Source organism: Podarcis erhardii, assembly GCF_964252035.2.
Source record: "Podarcis erhardii genome assembly, chromosome: 2".
NCBI classification, from domain to species: domain Eukaryota; kingdom Metazoa; phylum Chordata; class Lepidosauria; order Squamata; family Lacertidae; genus Podarcis; species Podarcis erhardii.
In genome coordinates this window covers 22456867-22478630 of record NC_138498.1, presented here as the reverse complement: position 1 = coordinate 22478630, position 21764 = coordinate 22456867, and the positions used below count along the sequence as shown (strand labels likewise).

At 46.4% G+C, this 21764-nt stretch overlaps 1 protein-coding gene across 1 annotated transcript; it reads left to right on the top strand.

Annotated features, from left to right (window-relative positions):
* Positions 1-1950: 1950 nt before the first annotated feature.
* Positions 1951-19727, top strand: MMP19 (matrix metallopeptidase 19). The gene is made up of 9 exons (XM_081849791.1): positions 1951-2279; positions 5516-5604; positions 6456-6586; positions 11251-11466; positions 12723-12968; positions 15235-15363; positions 16240-16404; positions 17248-17375; positions 18696-19727. The coding sequence occupies exons 1-9, from the start codon at positions 2172-2174 to the stop codon at positions 18921-18923; spliced, it is 1440 nt and encodes a 479-aa protein (XP_081705917.1). The 5' UTR covers positions 1951-2171; the 3' UTR covers positions 18924-19727.
* Positions 19728-21764: the final 2037 nt, after the last annotated feature.

The window sequence follows — 21764 nt, the reverse complement described above, 5'->3', positions numbered from 1 at the left end:
TTCCCAATAGGGGGTGAGGCCTGGTAAGCGTAGGGCGTGTTAAATCCTTCAACGTTCAAATTCCAAAAAAATGAGGGGTGGTAAAAAGTTGAAACAAGACTTGGGAATTGAAAAGTTATTTTGGTTAAATTAATATAATTTAGTTTTGCCTGGTAAGCAAAATGTGTGTCAAATTGCATAGAAATCATTAAAAACTATTGCCAAGTACTTGCAGTTATTTTATACATCAACATTTATATTATTGATATTATTATTATTATTTTTATTATTATTATTATTATTATTATTTGGGGCATATGGGTGTTAGGGGAGGGATAGTACCTCTGGTGGGGGACACATTGAGTTCTTTCTGGGGTAGTTTGTGCACCTTTGGTCCCCACCCTGCACTCAGCCCTCACCTGTGGCTCCTAGAAGCTGTCAGGCTGTGACAGCAGCCACACCCAAGGAATGGCTTTGACTGGCCGGTTAAACCAAGTGAGGGTAGTCGATGGGTCTCAAACCCTCAGGGAGTTAGAGACTTCCCCTGCATGCGAAGACAGGGTCCGTCGAATTAAGTGAATGGGACAAATAGTGGCTCCAATGGTCAAGAAGGCAGTTTCTGCACATGATGTAGTGTAGAGGGAAGTGAAGGGCAGATGGGGCCTGTCAGTTTGGGAAGGTAGCCCACCTAGGAGAAGGAAAGACTCCTTAACATCTGCTGCCTTGTAGGAGAAGAAAAGGCGAAGGAGTAAACCCTATACAAATCCGGATTGGAGTCCCTGAAATGATTGAACTGCATCTTGTATGGCAGCTCCTGCAGCCGTGCTGGTGCCAAATGTAGTGCTCTGCTTTCCTTTGGAGCACATCAGTGAGGCTGTGAGCGGGAATATTGTTGTCCAGGCAGCCCAGGACCTCCATGCACACTGACCAGGCTTGCGCCCAGGGAGGTCATTTCAGTGCTGCTAACACAGCAGTTTGATTTCACCCCCGGAGGCGCACTCCATTGTCTCTCGAGACAGACGGATGCCATCATCATCATCAAACATTACTTGACATTCTCGGAAGGTAAAATTACAATTCTTTGGTTTTCCAAAAGCAGTATATGTGCTTCGTCACCGAGTGTAGATTTACCAAGCTAGATGTTGTCCCAAATCACAAACATAATAGCAGATAGGAATTCCTCACGCCCAAAAACACATTGCAGAAGAAATCTGCAAAAAATTACGGTAAATTTCACCCCCTTAAGATGACATGCCCTGCTGGGGAGGCCTGTATCCCAGGCATAGGCAAACTCGGCCCTCCAGATGTTTTGGACTACAACTCCCATCACCCCTAGGTAATAGGACCAGTGGTCAGGGATGATGGGAGTTGTAGTCCAAAACATCTGGAGGGCCGTGTTTGCCTATGCCTGGCCTATCCAAAGCATTTCTGGGGAATAAGAAGCAAGTGAGATTTCCTCACTGCAAGGCCTTGACAGAATGTTATGCAGGTTTCATTCCTGGCACTTGTGCATCCATGTGTACAAACTGCTGGGAATTCTCTGAATTCAACTGCAGAGATGGCGGAGGGCCAGGATTGGGGGGCCCTCCAGATGTTACAAACTCCCTTCAGCTCTAGCCAGCAGAGCCAATGGTCAGGGAAGATGGGATCAGTAGCGCCACATTGGGATGACCACAGGTTTATCCATCCCTACAACAGGCCCTTGCAGCTGCAAAGACTCTCTTTTGCTTTGTGTACTTTTGGGGGTGGGGTGCACTACTTTTCTTGTGTCTCTAGATTGCAGGCCTTTATCTGAATCGCTATGAGACCCCAATGCCACCGTACAGGCCTTGTTATTAGCAGCCCTTTCAACAGGAGGGCTTGCAGGGAGTGTTTGCTCTGCGAAGAGTTAATCTTCGCAGAGGGGGCTCCTCCAGGCTTTGCGGTTGCAACATGTTTGAGTTGGAAATGACTCACTCCTGCTGTTAGGAGATTTATAAACTTGAGAAAGCAGGGAGCGAAGATATGGATGGATGGAGGGAGCAGGGAGGGCAGAGCAAAGCTTGAGCCGCGGAGGGAGGAAGTGGAGAGAAAGAGCTCCAGCACCGCTTTGGTCCCCTTCCAGCAAAAGCAGTTTCTGAAGAGCTCTGTGGAGTTTCCTGCAAGGAAGCGTTGCTCTGTGTTGCTGTCAAGGGTCTGCAAAGAAACTGGACATGAGGCTGCCCCAGCTTCCGTTGCTGCTGCTGCTGTTCCAGGTCTATGCTTTGATCTTCTCTTCCAAAGGTGCTGCTCTCAACCGAGCGGAGAAGAAAGAAGCCATGGTAGGTAGGGCTTGGATGGCCCCTCTAAGACTGTAGGCTGAGCAGTGGAGTCAGTGCATTTGCAGTGATGGGGGTCACACGGGAGAATGTGGACAAGCAGGGTAGGATTGTTCCTCAGCTGTGACCTACAACCCCAACCCCAGACTTTTCCGACTTTCTCCAGGCCTTCGGTCCTAGAGAAACCTTGAAACTTTCCTAGATGCCTCCAGCCTTATCCGTGTCTCCTGGCTTATCTTGCAAAGCTTTGTTTAGTGCAAACTTTCCCCAGAAAGGGACAGGAGGCCTGGAGGAAGATTTCCCTGGCCAAAAGAAACCCTCAACTGCCTGGGCCTCCCTGTAGCAGCAGAAACCAAGCTGAACATCTATGGGCGGGTGTGGTGGGCAATCATAACAGAAGCAAACCACTTTGGCTGCTGTGCAGAAGATTGGCAAGAAGTTTCCACCCTTTGTGAGCTGTTTGTGGTGTGTTTGTGCGGGACGAGGAGTAGGAAAGCAGAGTCTCTCGGCTGTCCTAGTGCTGACTTCTCTATTCCGTTTCCTTCTTTTTCTTCACAGTTTTACTCTTGTTCCTTGAACCCAGCTTGCATTCTCCACTGTTCCCCCAACCTTGGGTTTGCTTCTGCTTAGCGAAAGGCTGTAGCTCATGGGAATAACATCTCCCTTGCTTGCAGAAGGTCCTAGGTTCATTCCCTGGCATCTCCTGTAGAGCTGGGAATATTCCCTCCCTAAAAACCCCAAGAATCCCTGCCAGTCTGTGCAGACAGTTGTGAGCTAGATGGACCAATGTCCTGGCTCAGTATAAAGAGGGCAGCTTCCTGTATTCCTACCCTCTTCCAAAGAACCTCAAGATATATCTTTCGTATTCTCCTGAGGCGTATGGTAGATTTTCTTGGCCAGGTGTCCTAATTCCTGAAACATCCATTCCCTTTGCAAGATTAAAAAAGGTAAAGGGACCCCTGACCGTTAGGTCCAGTCGTGACCGACTCTGGGGTTGCGGTGCTCATCTCGCTTTATTGGCTGAGGGAGCCGGCGTACAGCTTCCGGGTCATGTGGCCAGCAGGACTAAGCCGCTTCTGGCGAACCAGAGCAGCGCACGGAAACGCCGTATACCTTCTCGCCGGAGCGGTACCTATTTATCTACTCACACTTTGGTGTGCTTTCCAACTGCTAGGTTGGCAGGAGCAGGGACCAAGCAACAGGAGTTCACTCCATTGCGGGGATTCAAACCACCGACCTTCTGATTGGCAAGCCCTAGGCTCTGTTGTTTAACCCACAGCGCCACCCGCGTCCCTCTTTGCAAGATTACCCAGCTGTTTTAGGCACCAAAGAAGTCTATCCGAACCAAGGGCAAGTTAAAGAATGAGATATAGTTGGGGAATGCTAGAAGGAAGACTTAATGCTTTCTCTGTGACCTATCCTAAGTGTGCTGCTGCTTTGAACATGGAGGCTTCTCTTTTTCTTTCTTTCTTTTTGCCCTTGGTGATGCCTTGCCTGTGTTAAAACAGTCATTTAACTGATTCATTTGCCATGAGCAGAACTTGCAGCTTTGGCTGACATGGAGAAGACTTGAAGTGGCATGTAGAAGGGCAGTTTTGGCTCATAGCAAACAAGTCCAGTATAGCAGTCTGGCATGAGTAGTGGCGGGGCAGGGGCGGGCAGGTAATCACCAGCAGAAGATTTTTTAAAAAGCAGCAGATTAGTTCTCCCCACCAGCTCTCAACCCACTGGATGTTACTTAAAATGGGATACAGAACCCCTCCGAAAGAAGAGTACAGCAAATGGGAATGTGGGGTCCAAAAAGGAGAACTGGACTTTCTTTGTAAAGCAGTATTTGTTGTGTAAAGCAGTATTTGTTGAGCTATGTATCTGCTTTGTGTGAGATGGAGAAAGCCTTTGCAAGAATGAAGGGCAAAGCTACATCTTACACTGGTGTTCTGTGCTTGGAACTTCCCATGTAATTTTCTTTTTCAAATAGCGTCTGCTTGGTGTTCAAATTTCGATTTGGTTTGGGGACAGAGGTTCTAGCCCTTTGCCCCTATACTGATCCACTGGTTTAAATCACCTCCCTGATCCCAGTTGCTATTAGTTGTAAAAAATAAATATATATATATGAATATATTTATGGCACAATGCAAAATTCATGGGAATTTAATTGTCTGTTTCAAAAACAGAGTTGAGATTTAATTTAATTGTCTGTTTGATATACGGAATTGAGATGGACTCAGAAAGTTCTGGGAGAACGGCCTTAACAATTATGAACTCTTTAGAAGTAATAGGAGAGCCTGGGGTATCTGAAAGTATGTGGAGCTTGTTGAAAGACTAAGGTACCCTTTTGAAGAGTGAGGAGTTTGGGTATAATGTTTTGCCCATTGTTCCTGAGCATCACCAGTTTTTCTTCTGTGAAATAATGGTGCTTGCAACAGTTTCTTGGATTTCCAAATGCGCCACCAGGCAGAAAAAGTTTGAGGACCCCTGCAGTGTTGGATATGGGTGGGGAAATCTGTTTGGTTGTAGCAGCAGGCAGACCATAGGTCAGGCATAGGGAAACTCGGCCCTCCAGATGTTTTGGGACTACAACTCCCATCATCCCTGACAACTGGTCCTGTTAGTTAGGGATGATGGGAGTTGTAGTCCCAAAACATCTGGAGGGCCGAGTTTCCCTATGCCTGCCATTGATCCAGTTGAGGAAAAGTGCAGAAAAACAAGTACTGTGCACATCATTGCAAAAGCAAGGAATGATGCCGTGAAGAATTTCAGTTCCAGAAAGGGACATTTGAGATTTCTATCGATGGAGGAGGGTTGCTGGCAGAGATGGCTGTGGCCAGCCTCTTATTTGCTGAGTAAGCATGGTGGTAGTTTGAGTTTCCCGACATGTCTAGAAAGGAGTGGAATCGGGCCTATGGAGATGGAATTCAGGAGGATACCTTGTTCCCATATTTAGCTATTCAGTGAGAATAAGGGACAACATGTACACATCTCTTGGCTTCAGACCAGCACAACCACATTCTGCTTAGTAGGTTTCCCTGTAAAAAGAAGGGCAGGGAGCGTATTTCAAGAGATATAAAGCATGGGGAAGCCAGTCCAAACTGTGGTCTGTTGCCCACCCAGCAACACTCATTGCTACAGAAGTTGGTCTCTTTACAAGAACGCCCTTGTGGGCCTTCTGCCCGTTCTCTGAGAGACTGTGCCAATGAGTTGGGGCTGAGAGTTGGTTTTAACAAGTGTCATCATTTCAGGACTTCCTGCTGCAGTTCGGATACTTAGAGAAGCCACTGGAGCAGTTCTCGAATGCCTTGACCGAAGAGGATATCGAGAATGCTGTGAGGTAAAACTTGAGCCATGAGGTAAACGAAACAAGAAACACACAGCCCAACCCAAACAACAAGGGGAAACCATTACAATGGCTTTGATTTGCCCTGCAAAGCATCTCATAGCGACCTGGTTCCCACAACATGGTAGGCCCAGATCGTGGCTTAAGCCACATTCCCACCATATATTTAAAGCACCATCAAACCACTTTAAACAGTCATGGCTTCCCTCCCCCCCCAAAGAATTCTGGGAGCTGTAGTTTGTTAAGGGTGCTGAGGATTGTTAGGAGACCCCTGTTCCCCTCACAAAGCTACCATTCCTATAGTTCCCTGCTTTTAGTGAGAATATATGAATACGTGGGATCCCACGGCGTGTCTGGGGGCAAGCAAAGTGGCTGTGAACTCCTCTCTGGAAACCTGCACATTCGCATAGTCTCACTAAGGTATACAGTGGTGTCTCGCAAGACGAAATTAATCCGTTCCGTGAGTCTCTTCGTATAGCGGTTTCTTCATCTTGCGAAGCAAGCCCATTGACGGATTAGCGGATTAGCGCTATTAGCGGTTTAGCGGCTTTTAGCAGCTTTTAGCGGCTTAGCGGCTTAGAAAAAGGGGGGGAGGGGGGAAAAAACCGCAGGAACTCGCAAGACATTTCCGTCTTGCTAAGCAAGCCCATAGGAAATTCGTTTTGCGAAGCGCCTCCAAAACGGAAAACCCTTTCGTCTAGCGGGTTTTCCGTCTTGCGAGGCATTCGTCTTGCGGGGCACCACTGTATTTTGGTTCACCATGTTGCACAAACCACCCGTCATGTCTGAACCACAGTTAAATGCTGACTCCTTGCCTTCCCTTCCCCCAACGTCTGCCCCCTTAGGGCTTTCCAGCTTGCATCAGGACTACGTTCTACCGGACGTCTGGATGCAGCAACCCTCTCCCAGATGAGGCAGCCCCGCTGCGGCGTCGAAGACCCGTTCAACGAGAGGACCCTCAAATATCTACTCTTGGGTGAGCATTCTTCAAACTGTTGAATTTGGGGCCGACAAGATGCTGGGCAAATGATCTCTCCTCCTGGCCGAAGCAGGGAGATGGATAGGGCTGAGGGAAGCTGGTGCGAAGGCATTTCCCTAAAAAGGGAGTTCTCCTGCTGCGTGGATCTTTAAACAGAGAATTCTGCAGGTTGAAATGTTGGGATCAGAGGTCATAGTAATGCTGGGATTGGAGCTGTCCTTATAATGAACTATTCCAGTGGAGGGTTGAATGGACAGTGTGCTTCTCAGGCTCTGCAGAGCTCATCTGCGCAAGAATTCTAGGAAGTAGATTTGTTAGTCCTTCAAATTGCTTTGTGTGGTCAGACTAGTGCCATGTAATAATAATAATAATAATAATAATAATAATAATAATAATAATAATAATTTATACCCCGCCCATCTGGCTGAGTTTCCCCAGCCACCCTGGGCGGCTTGCAATCAAGTGTTAAAAACAATACAGCATTAAATATTAAAAACTTCCCTAAACAGGGCTGCCTTCAGATGTCTTTTAAAGAGAAGATAGCTGCTTATTTCCTTCACATCTGAAGGGAGGGCGTTCCACAGGGTGGGCGCCACTACCGAGAAGGCCCTCTGTCTGGTTCCCTGTAACCTCACTTCTTGCAATGAGGGAACCGCCAGAAGATCCTTGGTGCTGGATCTCAGTGTCCGGGCTGAACAATGGGGGTGGAGACGCTCCTTCAGGTATACAGGACCGAGGCCGTTTAGGGCTTTAAAGGTCAGCACCAACACTTTGAATTGTGCTCAGAAACGTACTGGGAGCCAATGCAGATCTCTCAGGACCGGTGTTATGTGGTCCCGGCGGCCACTCCCAGTCACCAGTGTAGCTGCCGCATTCTGAATTAATTGCAGTTTCTGGGTCACCTTCAAAGGTAGCCCCACGTAGAGCAATGAAACACATTGAAATCTATGGAACTTCTAAACGGAGGCTTATAGAATTATGGTATTTATTTATGAGCCAAACCCTGCCCTTGCCCAGAGACAGAGGGTTTTCTCTTAACTGTGCAGGAGGTATAGAGAAGCAAGTGGGAGAGGCTCCTCTTGTACTTCCTTCTCTTATACAAACTGCAATGTAAAACCCTGCTGTTATCCCAAGTCATCGCACTTGCCAGAAGGCCTGGGCAAAGCCATTTCTTCTCGTTTGGAGAAGCTAAAAAATAATTTGAAAAATCAGCAGAGCCTTCTTGTACTTTTTAATGTTCATACACAGCTGTGATGAGCTAGCAAGCATGTAGCTAATATCATAAGCAGCTGATGAGCTGGCAAGCAGATTTGTAGATGCCTTGAATAAGGTCTGTTTAGTGGTGGCCCCACAGTTTTGAAATGTCCTCCTTGCCTTTACTAAGCTTTTGGCAGCAAAGGAAAGCTCCCCTCCCACTTCTTTATAGGTGGTAATTAACTTGGGTTGCTGATTTTTGGGTTGTTATAAAAAAATCAGCTGAATTTGATTTGTTTGTTGTTATTATTTCTATTTATGAAGCTGCTCTTCTCATCGTGCATTCCTTTTCTTGAGAGGGGGAAGCAGCTAATACTTTTAAAAATAGCACAAAAGATATTTTCCTTTTTTTTCCAGTTAGGAAACTGAAGCTAGACTTTCCCAAAGTGTTTCTGGGTAAACAGGAACTGGAACCCAACTCACTTAGGCCCAAACCTGAATCCCCAGCCACCAGCTGAAACTGTGATTTCTGACATTATGGCCAACTCGGGTACCACGTGAGCCATGTGCCATTGTTGCCATGTTATGCGCCAGCCAGTGTCATAGCCAGAAGTGGAGTCAAGGAAGATTTGACAAAGCTTGGATTAAGTCCTGCTAGCTGAGGACGTGCTCTCTAGCTTCCTGCTTGTAGAAAGTGGGTTATCTAATTAACCCGCCCCCGCTAAGAGAAGTTGGAATGTCTTATGCATTGTTTCATCCACACTGATGATGGTGGCATGTAAAAACGCAGATTCAGCACTTGGCAAACAACCGAAGTCTGTGGTTTTCAAACTTTTTCTATCATCAGGGGATTCTTGTCTGCTGAGAAACTGCAGCACACTGAAGAGGCATGTTCTGCAGCACAAACACATGTAGGGCAAAAGTCAGGTCTGTTCAGCCTCACTATTACCCAACTTTCAAGGACAAAGTCTCCTGCAGATCCACATTTCTAGGGAAGATCAGTAGTGGTGATCATGTATGGCTGAAAAAATGGCTGCAGAAAAATGAGGGGTTGGCTTTCACTGCCCAACTCCCCAAGACACTCTGAGTCTCCTAAGTCCATGATTGGTGAGAGAAGAATCAACGGAGGTATTTTCTGTTGCAAGAGTCCCCTGTCCTTTGCAGGCCTGTTGTTGTTGTTTAGTCGTTTAGTCGTGTCCAACTCTTCGTGACCCCATGGACCAGAGCACGCCAGGCACTCCTGTCTTTCACTGCCTCCCGCAGTTTGGGCAAACTCATGCTGGTAGCTTTGAGAACACTGTCCAACCATCTCGTCCTCTGCCGTCCCCTTCTCCTTGTGCCCTCTATCTTTCCCAACATCAGGGTCTTTTCCAGGGAGTCTTCTCTTCTCATGAGGTGGCCAAAGTATTGGAGTCTCAGCTTCAGGATCTGCCCTTCCAGTGAGCACTCAGGGCTGATTTCCTTCAGAACGGATAGGTTTGGTCTTCTTGCAGTCCATGGGACTCTCAAGAGTCTCCTCCAGCACCATAATTCAAAAGCATCAATTCTTCGGCGATCAGCCTTCTTTATGGTCCAGCTCTCACTTCCATACATCACTACTGGGAAAACCATAGCTTTAACTATACGGACCTTTGTTGGCAAGTAAACAACCTCAATTAGCTTCTGAAGCAGCACAGAGTTTGCTGGGAAACAATTTTGAAATCCATTGAAGTTGGTGACACATTAGCCACAAGCAGTGATTTTTTTAATAAAAAAAAATAGTCTCTGGAGGCAGAATGGGCATATGAACCAGCTCTGAGTCAAGAATGGGGGTCTGGAAATGACTGCAGCATCATGAATAAGACATGCATCCGGATCATATTCAAAAGTAAATCCCACTGATTTCCTTGGGACTCCCCTCCGCCCCAGTAAGTCTGCATAAGGATGCAGGCTTAGTCAAAGAACTGTCTGGAACAAATTGAACTGCAACAAAATGTTGCAACATGGAGTGTTCCTGTTTGTCCAGCCAGCCAACCAGCAAGCCATGACCTTTCTTAGGATACTCCATTTCCTTCCATCCGTTGTCTGTTTTCCCCAACTGTCCATGGCCAGTGAGCATGTTCTCTTCTTCACTGAACTGCTTGACCACCACAAGCGTTTTCCCCATAAACATTTTTTTTGTACTTCTGCAATCCTTGGAGTGCCCTCAACCATCCAAGCCTCTTGTTACATCTCTCTTGTTGCTTGGATGCTGTAACGTTTTCGCACTCTGAAAATCGGGCTCCCTATTAAGTAAAGAGTTTGTTACGCCTTCTCCCTGTAACTGTTGTAAACAAAAATCTGCCCTTTTCCCTTATGGGGTATCCAAGAGCCCATACAGAGTCCTTAAGTGGGTTCCCTATTGGTAGGAGAAAATAACAGAGGTCAACCAGAGAATATTGAGAAGCAAAGCAGCTAGTAAGCCTGATCTTTATTGATCTGTTGCAACAGGGTGCTCCCCTCACACACAGGAAAGGAGGAGGAACCTAGAACCCAGGTGTGTTCGCCCTTATGTTGTTGTTGTTTAGTTGTTTAGTCATGTCCAACTCTTCGTGACCCCATGGACCAAAGCATGCCGGGCACTCCTGTCTTCCACTGCCTCCCGCAGTTTGGTCAAACTAATGTTAGCAGCTTTGAGAACGCTGTCCAACCATCTCGTCCTCTGTCATCCCCTTCTTCTTGTGCCCTCCATCTTCCCCAACATAAGGGTCTTATCTAGGGAGTCTTCTCTTCTCATTAGGTGGCCAAAGTATTGGAGCCTCAGCTTCAGGATCTGTCCTTCCAGTGAGCACTCAGGGCTAATTTCCTTAAGAATGGAGAGGTTTGATCTTCTTGCAGTCCCATGGACTCTCAAGAGTCTCCTCCAGCACCATAATTCAAAAGCATCAATTCTTCGGCGATCAGCCTTATTTATGGTCCAGCTCTCACTTCCATACATCACTACTGGGAAAACCATGGCTTTAACTATATGCCCTTATGTAGACATTTTAAATTTCCCACCCTGGAGCTCAAGACCACCCCCAGAAACATCATACCTACATCACAGAAGGGGCGGTCTACAGCAGAAGTCTGAGTGGGTCGTTTACCTCCTGTCTGTCAAGTTACCTGTTAATGCTTACTTGATTGGATTGCCTGGGGAGCCTGGCCAGTCTTTTGTAATGATAAATACTTAGTTCCTGAGCCAGGTCACAGGCTCACACCCTATTCATATCTTAAATGTGCCCTTAAGACAGGATTTGTGAAGGAAAAGACAATGGGGAGGCTTTTCCATTTTCCAGGTCGGGTCTTCCTGTGCTGATCTATGCACACGCTTGGTTGCTAGACTTATGAACATTTAACATATATCTAAGACCTCAACATTCCTATCACATAACCCAGGCTAAGCTGTGACTTTCCTGGGATAAAAGCCCCAGTTTCTGACACCTCTTGCTCTGCGGCTCCCCCTGCAGGACGCTGGCGCAAAAAGCACTTGACCTACCGGATCTACAGCCACACTGAGGATTTGGGGGCCGCAGCCACACGCACTGCCATCCAGACAGCTTTCAAGTACTGGAGTGACGTGACCCGGCTCACCTTCCAGGAGGTGCGAAGCGGCCGTGCTGACATCCGCCTCTCCTTCCACGGCACTTCTACGTGGGGCTGCTCACGGCCCTTCGATGGGCCTGGTATGGACCCAAGCTTTGCTCTCAGGGGGTTGGGGAATGACTTGGGGCATAGAATAGGGCTGGCAAGGAGCAGGGATCTTGAAGCGGTGTGCCACAGGGAGGTGTTGTCTGCTGTGCTACAGGGATTTGATGGAGTGTCAGGGGGTACCAGAAGCTGGAAGCATCAACAGGAGGTGCTTGGTGGTCAGGTGGAGCGATGGGAAGGAGGCACAGGAGCAGGCCCTCTCTTGTGCCAGAATGGGTTGACTTTAAAATGATACATCATCTCAAACTGGTTTGAACGAGAGCAGGCGCTGGCAAAAATCACGATGTGGGGGAAACCATGAAACTGGCCAATGCCTCCATCCTTATTTCAGACATCATGATATATATCGGTACATCGCAATGTTTCGTTGCTGATATATCACAATGTTGAAAACCAGATATCGCTCAGCCCTACTTTAAAGCTGCGGCGTTCTTAAATCACAGGGAAGAATGGATTGGCCTAAACAGCTGATTCTGTCGTTCTGTGCTGTAGTGGGCTTGAAAAAGAAGCAAAGATTCATCCTTGTTGCATCTCACTCAGTATGATCGTTAGCATGTGCCTATTTATAGTTTATACTATACTTTCACTAGATTTGGTATAGCTCTTGCATATACCAAATTATAATTATAATTATAATTATAATTATAATTATAATGTATAATTATAATTATAATTATAATGTACGCAGGTGCAACACACCTGCATACATTATAATTATTATAGATTTTAGTTTAGTTTAGCTTAGTTTATCTCATCTTAGTTTAGCTTAGCTTAGCTTAGTTTAGGACGCGGATGGCGCTGTGGTCTAAACCACTGAGCCTCTTGGGCTTGCTGATCAGAAGGTCGGCGGTTCGAATCCCCGTGACGGAGTGAGCTCCCGTTTCTCGGTCCCTGCTCCTGCCAACCTAGCAATTCAAAAGCGCGCCAAAAAGTGCAAGTAGATAAATAGGTACCGCTCCAGCGGGAAGGTAAAAGGTGTTTCTGTGCACTGCTCTGGTTCGCCAGAAGTGGCTTAGTCATGCTGGCCACATGACCCGGAAGCTGTACGCCAGATCCCTCGCCCAATAAAGCGAGATGAGCGCCGCAACCCCAGAGTCGGCCACAACTGGACCTGTCAGGGGTCCATTACCTTTACCTTTTTAGCTTAGCTTAGCTTAGCTTAGCTTAGCTTAGCTTAGTTTGCAAGTTCTTCTCGCACAGCTCTCAACCCACCTTCCTTTATCTTCCTCAGGACATGTCCTGGCCCATGCTGACATCCCTGAGTTAGGCACAGTTCACTTTGATTCCGATGAGCACTGGACGGAAGGGACCTCGCGCGGCGTCAACCTGCGCATCATTGCCGCCCATGAGATTGGCCATGCTCTGGGGCTGGGCCATTCCCGGCAACCGGGTGCCCTCATGGCTCCCGCCTACAGCGGTTACCGACTGCGCTTCCGACTGCACCGCGACGACATCGAAGGCATCCAGGCCCTTTATGGTATGGACTGGGGGAGGGTTTCAAAGCACAGCCCACCAGTGTGCCTCTTTTGCTTTGCAAACCTGCACCCCTTGCTTTGAATGCGATGGGAGCAGATCTGGGTTTAAACAACTGACACCTAATTTGGCCCTCAGGCCTTTCCATCTTGTGGGCCTCAGGCACTTGACTGAGGTGTGCCATAAAGGCAGGGAAGGGGCTTGGGAATCAAGGCTGGAGGCAGATGCGAAGTCCTTGGGGCCAGATAATGCGTGTTCCCTGTCTCTTCTACACCTGCCAGTTGCCTAGGCCTCATTTGGGTCATTGGGACCCTCCCAGAGTCCAGCTAAAAAGCAATCCAAGTATATCAAAGTCATGAAAATAATACTTTTTTTGTTTTAAAACAACCCAGTTTTCTGTATTGTAATACAGTGGTACCTTGGTTCTCGAAAGTAATCCTTTCTGGAAGTCGGGTTGACTCCTGAAACCTTTCAAAAACAAAGGCGCAACTTCAGATTGGCTGCAGGAGCGCTGGACGTTCGGCTTCTGAAAAACATTCGGATACTGGAACACTTACTTCCGGGCTTTCGGTGTTTGGGAGCCAATTTGTTCGTCAACTAAGCCATTTGAGAACCAAGGTTCCACTGTATTTCTTAATTTGTAAAGTGCTGTGAGGTTTTGTAGCAGTGTACAGTCACACCTTGGGTTGAAGTTGCTTCAGGTTGAGCACTTTTGGGTTGCACTCCGTGGTGACCCAGAAGTAACGGAACGCATCACTTCTGGTTTTCGCCGCTTGCGCATGTGCAGACGGTCAAAATGATGTCACGTGCATGCGCGGAAGCGGCGACATGCGCAAACGCAGGTTGTGTTTGCTTCAGGATGTGAATAGGGCTCCGGAGGTATCACTGTAGACATATTTTTAAAACAATGATGAATTACATTTAAAATAAATGTCTATAGACATATTATTCTTATCCTCCACCCCACCCCACACCATTTCATAGCTGTCAACTTTTCCCTTTTCTTGCAAGGAATCCTATTCGGAATAAGGGAATTTCTCTTTAAAAGAGGGGAAAGTTGACAGCTATGATTTTAATGCACAATGAGTGCAAGTTTGTCTTTGAGGCAGCTGTTTTCCCAAAGGTGTGGTGTCCATGTAGAAAATAGGTATGGTCAGTGCTCGTGACAAACTATTAAGTGATAATCCTAAACCTTCAAAGAAATGGTTCTGCCTTTCCTCTGGATCACCCCTTGCCCCAATTCCAACACTCATTTCCTCTCTCTGCATCCCACTACCCCACCCACTGCTGCCTTCATGCTCTGTTTCAGCTATTGTATACCCTAGCAACAGGGAGGCCTGTTCCTAATTATGAGAGGCTTGGGCCTGTTTTCAAATCATGAGGCAGGCCGCTGCTCTCTAGGGGAGGTGCGGACAGTTGCCAGGTAACACCATTACTTCTTCCTGATCCTTCCTCAAGTAGGTTCTGGATGGGTTAGGAGGCAAAACGCCAACTTGTCAATCCAGTGCCAAGGAGTCAGTAGCCGGCCAAGAATTCCTCCCTCTTTCTCACCCCAATTATTTCCCTTCCTTTAATATATATGACTTCTGAATTTTATACATTTTAATAATTTTACAATCATTTTAACCATTCGAAACTTGACTTCCTTCCCCCTCTTTCTTCAGTTTCTCTCTCTCTCTCTGCATATTCCAAATTAACTTAATCATTTATTCATCTACTTTAAACATATACTCTTATAAATCTGCAGGTTATTACAGTAATCCTGCCAATATCCTTAGCTGTTTAAAGTTTGTTTGTAAATATTCAATAAACCGTTTCCATTCTTTTATTTTTTTAAAAAAGTTATCTTGATTTCCTGTTTTTCCAGTAAGTTTCGCCATTTCTGCATATTCCATAAGTTTTTGTCTCCTTTCTTCTTTCGTCAGAACTTCTTCTTTCCATTTTTTTGCAAATAACATTCTTGCCGCTGTAGCCGCATACGTGTATAAATTTCTGTACAGTTTGGGTAGTTCTGCCCCTGTAGTTCCCAAAAGGAAAGATTCTGTCTTTTTTTTACAAATGTTATTTTAAACATCTTTTTCAATTCATTATATATCATTTAGCAGTAAGCTTTAACCTTGCCACAAGACCACCTCATAGGATAAAAAGAAACCTTCTTTCTCTTTCCATTTCCCACACTTTTACAATTATTTCCCTTCCTTTTTCTTTTTTCTTTTTGGTGGAGATGCTGGGCACCCAAAAATAATTCCCTTCCTTATATTTACCTGCAGGCAAGAAGACCATCCCAACGACATCAACGACAGTGACTTCACCTGCCCACAGTACTGTCCCGGCTGTTTCACAGAAGCCTAGTAAAATCCCTAACCCATGCAAAGATGGACTGGATGCTATCATGCTAGGTAAGGCCCCTTCCTCACTCCAACCCCTAAATCCAAACACCACCACCTTCCAGAACATACTCCACCCATCCCAGGTTTGCATAAATGGATGTCTCCCCGGTATCCCTTTCTAGCTGGCTATATGATGTTTCATTATACAGTGGTACCTTGATTCCCAAACTTAATCCGTTCCAGAAGTCTGTTCCAAAACCAAGGTGTGCTTTCCCATAGAAAGTAATGCAAAACAGATTAATTAATTTGTTCCAGACTTTTAAAAACAACCCCCAAAACAGCAATTTAACATGAATTTTACTATCTAATGAGACCATTGATCCATAAAATGAAAGCAATAATCAATGTACTGTACTATAAAATAAATAATACAGTATTGTAGATGATAAACATTAAAATTAATTCCCCCCCCTTATGTGCACTGATTATAGTCATTGTTTGGATGGGGGGCTTTTATACATTTCTGCAGTCACAAAATCAACCAATCAGTTGCAAAAACTGATTTTGTGACACACAGTCACAAAAACAAGTGACAAAAACGAAGTCACAAGCCACAGTCAAAAAAACGGAGTCTCATTCCGTCTGAGACTCAGGAAACACCGTGACAGAAAATGAGGCCTCCATTGGGGGTAGCAACGGAACTGACGATTCACCTTCCTAGAGAAGAAACTATTTAATTTTTTACATTTTTAGTTTCTTCTCCCGTTAGATTCACAAAATGTTTAGGGGTATGTGTCCCCCCCAGGAAAAAAAGCACTGGATTTATGAAAGAACACATGCAAAACTGACTCAAAGCAGAAACACAGCCCTTTCAGGACTAAAAAGATTAGCATGCTAGATTCCCACTTTTTAACATTTGGTCCATCACTTCTGCACCTTGCCTAGGGCCCTATGACAAGACTTACGCTTTCCGTGGCGATTACGTGTGGACGGTGACAGACTTTGGTACCAACCCACCCATGAAGATCTCGGCGCTGTGGAAGGGGCTGCCGGGGGGGCTGGATGCAGCTGTATATTCTCCCCGAACTGGGCGCACCTACTTCTTCAAAGGTCTGTGGGTCCGAGAGTTGAGAAATAAGCTTCCCACTTCCCTAAATGATCTAAACCTGGGTCCTTTGGAGAGAGATTATGACTATGATTATTACGCCAAAGGCTGTGTACCTCTGCAGATGCGGCTCTTCTTTGTCTTGATCAGCTGTGTGCAACTCAAAAGTGTTTAAATCCTAAACAGCCTCGGCCCAGTATACCTGAAGGAGCATCTCCACCCCCATCGTTCAGCCTGGACACTGAGGTCCAGCTCCAAGGGCCTTCTGGCAGTTCCCTCACTGCAAGAAGCCAAGTTACAGGGAACCAGGCAGAGGGCCTTCTCGGTAGTGGCACCCGCCCTGTGGAACGCCCTCCCATCAGATGTCAAAGAAATAAACAACTATCTGACTTTTAGAAGACATCTGATGTCAAGGAAATAAACAACTATCTGACTGTTAGAAGACATCTGAAGGCAGCCCTGTTTAGGGAAGTTTTTAATGTTTGATGTTTGAATCGTGTTTTTAATATTCTGTTGGGAGCCATCCAGAGTGGCTGGGGGAATAAATAAATAAATTATATTATTATTATTATTCCCCCTTTTTTTCTCCCACAAGCCCCAAAGGGCCAACCAGCCTTTCTCAACCTGTGGGTCCCCAGATGTTGTTGAACTACAACTCCCATCACCCCTAGCTAGCAAGGCCAGAGCTCAGGGATGATGGGAGTTGTAGTCCAACAACATCTGGGGACCCACAGGTTGAGAACTGCTTAAGCCTCTGACACAGATTGCATTTGTATTACCAGCTTTTAGCCAGCTGGTGTGTTATCCTCGCATTGGCTCCTTATTAATTCATGTCACTCTGGCTACAGGTATTAAACTGTGGCGTTATCGGGGATTTAAGCTGGATCCTGGCTATCCCAAACCCCTCACCCGCATCCCAGCTAAGATAGATGCTGCCCTCTACTGGCCTCAAAACAAGAAGATCTTCATCTTTAAGGTAAACTGCAATAATAACAATTGCAATACATTATCCTTTACGCTTATCCAGACATGTAGAACGCAGACATGTGTTTTAATCTCTCTCTTTTTGCTTACTGTCAAGTTCAATTATCTTTTGAACATGTTTAAATGCCTAGTTTTAATGGTTTTTTGTTGTTAATATTTTAGGGTTTTGGTGGGTTGTTTTTTTTTTTGTATATGAATGTTGTGAAATAAACCTAAGGGACTGACAACTATTGGCTAGTATTGAGGCAGGAATAGTTTCAACAAATGGGCTGCCTAGGAGCAGAATGTGAGCAGGGGGACAAAGAATAGGAAATTTTGGGCGAATGAATGATTAGGGTGTGAGGATATTGGCCTTTAAGTCGCAGAAGTGTTTGTTCTGTGCTGTTTAAATATTCCTTTCCTCTGATCCATGCGGCACCTTTCATGTCCCGATTCACTGGCATTTACTGGGGAGGGAAGGGGTAGAAAGATGCAGGAATTCCCTAAGCCCCAAGGCATTATGGGAGATTTTTGAGGGGGCATAATGCTCTCTTAGTATGAGCCTTGACAGGTGGATGCTAGCTTTGAGGTGATGAGAGACATAAGAGAAGGGTGTGGAGATGGATTGAGTACTCTCCGTAGGAGCAGGCAGAAGGCAACAGAGGGAAGAGGGACTCACACTGCTCTAGTGGTGGCAAAATGGCCAATAACATCTATTTATGGCTCCCAAGACAATGGGAGGTTAGGGTGATCACTGCCCGCTTTCTGGCTGAATGGTTTTCTTGTTTGCCTTTCCAGCAGCACGTTTTTAAACAGTAATAAAAAGCCTTTTGCTCAGAACAGTTTCACGTAGACTTTTTCATGTCCAGTGGTGACTTTTACCTCAAAATGTAAAAGTTAGGAGATGAAAGATGATAGATAATAGATAGATGATAGATGATGATGATAGATAGATAGATAGATGATGATGATGATAGATAGATAGATGATAGATGATGATGATGATAGATAGATAGATGATAGATAGATAGATAGATAGATAGATAGATAGATAGATAGATAGAGATAGACAGATAGATAGATAGATAGATAGATCTCCTAGTTTCTTATCTCTGTGGGGAACACCAGAGGAAATGGAACAAGTCAGAAGTCATCTGAAAGCAGCCCTGTATAGGGACATTTTCAATGTTTAGTGTTTTGTTATGTTTTTCTATATGCTGGAAGCCACCCAGAGGGTCTGGGGCAGCCCAGTCAGATGGGTGGGGTACAAATAATAAAATTATTATTACTATTATTACTGGGGAAAGTGCAATCATTCCTGTTTTTTCCCTAGGGCACGGGCTACTGGCAATGGGACGAACTGGGAAGCCACTTCTCCACTCTCCCCAGGAAAATCTCCAGCCTTTTCTCAGGGGCGCCATCACACCTGGACGCCGCATTCACCTGGGAGAACGGCAAAGTTTACTTTTTCAAGGGCGGCATCTACTGGAGACTCAACGACCAACTGAGAGTAGACCGGGGCTACCCACTGAGCACGGCCGAGCGCTGGATGAACTGCTAATGCTGGCAATGATGCCCTGGCACACTTCCCAGGACTGGCACGGGTGTGCCAATTAGACAGCACACAACTATTGTTAACAGACCCAACAGTGACGCCTAGAGGTGGTGTGTAGGAACAGCAACTCTTCTGGAAAGAACCAAGCTTGGGAGAGCTGGAGCAAAACTTTAATTCTGTTCCTGCTGTGCATTTACCTTTTCAGTGCTGGACATCATAAACATCCCCATTTACCTTGGCATTAGCATGGGTGGCAGAAGGGACCCAACTCACTTCAGGACACAGGGAGCCTTGGTTGGGGGGCATGGGGTGTGTGCCTAAGTGTCTTGTCTCGATGTGAAAAGACAGTAGAAGAGTTCAAAGTTGAAGACGGGGTTTTCCCTGATTCTGTAAGATTTGAAGGGGGTGGGTATGATACAGGCACCATTGCTCACCAACCGGCCTGTAAGTTTGGGTGGCAGAGTACTGACTGCTCACTTTTATCTCAATCAGTAGAAGAGCTAGCTGTTCATTTTTAAAAAAATAAAATAAAAATATAATTAGGATGACATTTTTAGGGAAAGGGTCTGGCATACCCATTAAGGGCAGAGGGCTGGTCCTTGCGCCAAACACACACACACACACACACACACACACACACACACACACACACAATTTCTGTGGCAGACCCAGAGGGTTATTACTGACTGTATTCCATGTGATCTTGTGTATCTAGCAATATGAATGAGGACTCCAATTTGCAGGGCTTGAATGGCACTCATGCCATATTTACTCAGCCCACAATAAAAGGGATATGTGTCCCTCCCACCACTCTCTTTTCCTTCAAGAATTCAGCATCCTTTAAGCCAGTGGTTTTCAACCAGTGTGCTGTGGCACCCTGGGGTGCCTTGAATGACAGTTAGGGGTGTCGCAAGCAACACCATCCTCTGGCCCTCTTCCCCCCCCTCCCTCCTCTGATGCCCTCTTGTATCTCTGCCTCCCAAAGGCTTGCACAGCTGTTTGTTGCAGCAGCAGCCCTGGCTACAAGCTCCTTGGGTGAATGGTGCCTCTGGGGCTGGCCAGGGGGTGCTTCCCAAGCCCCTGTGGGGCAGAGTGAGGAGGCACCTCTCTTTGGGGCAGCTCCGAGACCAGGGGCAGCAGCTGCAACTGCCCAGAGGACTCCCAAGGAGAAGGGAGAGGAGGCTGAGGGAACACTTCACGAAAGAGGGTGTTCAAAAAGCGGTGAGGAGCTGCCGGCTCCGCAGGCAAGGGGTGGCGTAACTGGGCTCCTGAGCCCCACAGGGGTGCCGCAGAAAGAATGTTGGTCAAGGGAGCCGTGGACTCAAAAAGGTTGAAACTCTGTGCTTTAAGCAATATTCTACCCCACCACCAAATGCAGTGATGAGAAACCTGTAGCCCTCCATATGTTGTTGAACCCCACCTCCCCTAATCCCTAACCATGGGCCTGCTGGTATGGCAATTGGGCTTTGGGGCGGCACACAAATTTGCTATTTCTGCTGTAGAAGTTCCTGCGTGTGCATCAGTGTTGGTGCTTATCTTTATTAAGATGCTCACTACAGTTGTACCTCGGGTTAAGTACAGTGGTACCTGGGGTTAAGTACTTAATTCGTTCCTGAGGTCCATTCTTAACCTGAAACTGTTCTTAACCTGAAGCACCACTTTAGCTAATGGGGCCTCCTGCTGCTGCCACGCTGCCAGAGCACGATTTCTGTTCTCATCCTGAAGCAAAGCTCTTAACCCGAGGTACTATTTCTGGGTTAGCAGAGTCTGTAACCTGAAGCGTATGTAACCCAAGGTACCACTGTACATGTCATCTCTTGTCTATTTTCCAGGGGTGTGGGGGTGGGGAGGAATCCTTTCTTGCGAATGTGCAGGTGGGAGTTACCGTATTTTTCGCTCTATAAGACGCACCAGACCACAAGACACACCTAGTTTTTTGAGGAGGAAAACAAGAAAAAAAATATTCTGAATCTCATAAGCCAGAACAGCAAGAGGAATCGCTGCGCAGTGAAAGCAGCAATCCCTCTTGCTGTTCTGGCTTTAGCGATAGTTGCACAGCCTGCATTCACTCCATAAGACACATTTCCCCTTACTTTTTAGGAGGGAAAAAGTGAGTCTTATAGAGCACAAAATACGGTACTTTCACTCTTCTCAGAAGTAAGGGCAGGTAGTTTTTCCGTTTTCTGCAATGTCACTCTGGCCCCATTTTGCAGGAGGCCACAGTGCAGAACTCTTTTCCGTGTTGGGCGTCTGACACCTCACATCCCAACACACTCCGACACATGCTTCAACAGCAAAAGGAAGCCAATTGACCCTCCAAACAAAGAAGTCATAGCCATTTCCATGTAGCCATTTCCAGGCAGCAAACATTCCCAACCTCCAGTAATTTAGCTCAACCATCTCCTCTTATAATACCAGAACAACTCGATCACAGGAAACGACCCGATCGCAGGGCACCATGCTCAAGTATACAAACTCTTTTTGTAGATCCTACACAAAACTGAGGGACGCAGGTGGCGCTGTGGGTTAAACCACTGAGCCTCTTGGGCTTGCCAATCAGAAGGTCGGAAGTTCGAATCCCTGCGACAGGGTGAGCTCCCATTTCTTGGTCCCTGCTCCTGCCAACCTAGCAGTTCGAAAGCACGTCAAAGGGCAAGTAGATAAATAGGTACTGTTCTGGCAGGAAAGCGAGATGAGCGCCGCAACGCCAGAGTCAGCCACGACTGGACCTAATGGTCAGGGGTCCCTTTACCTTTACCTTTTACACAAAACTGATGGCTTTCATTTATTTTTCTCGCTCATGGGAATTATCTTTCCTACTGCAAATGCACTGCAGAGAAGGCAAAA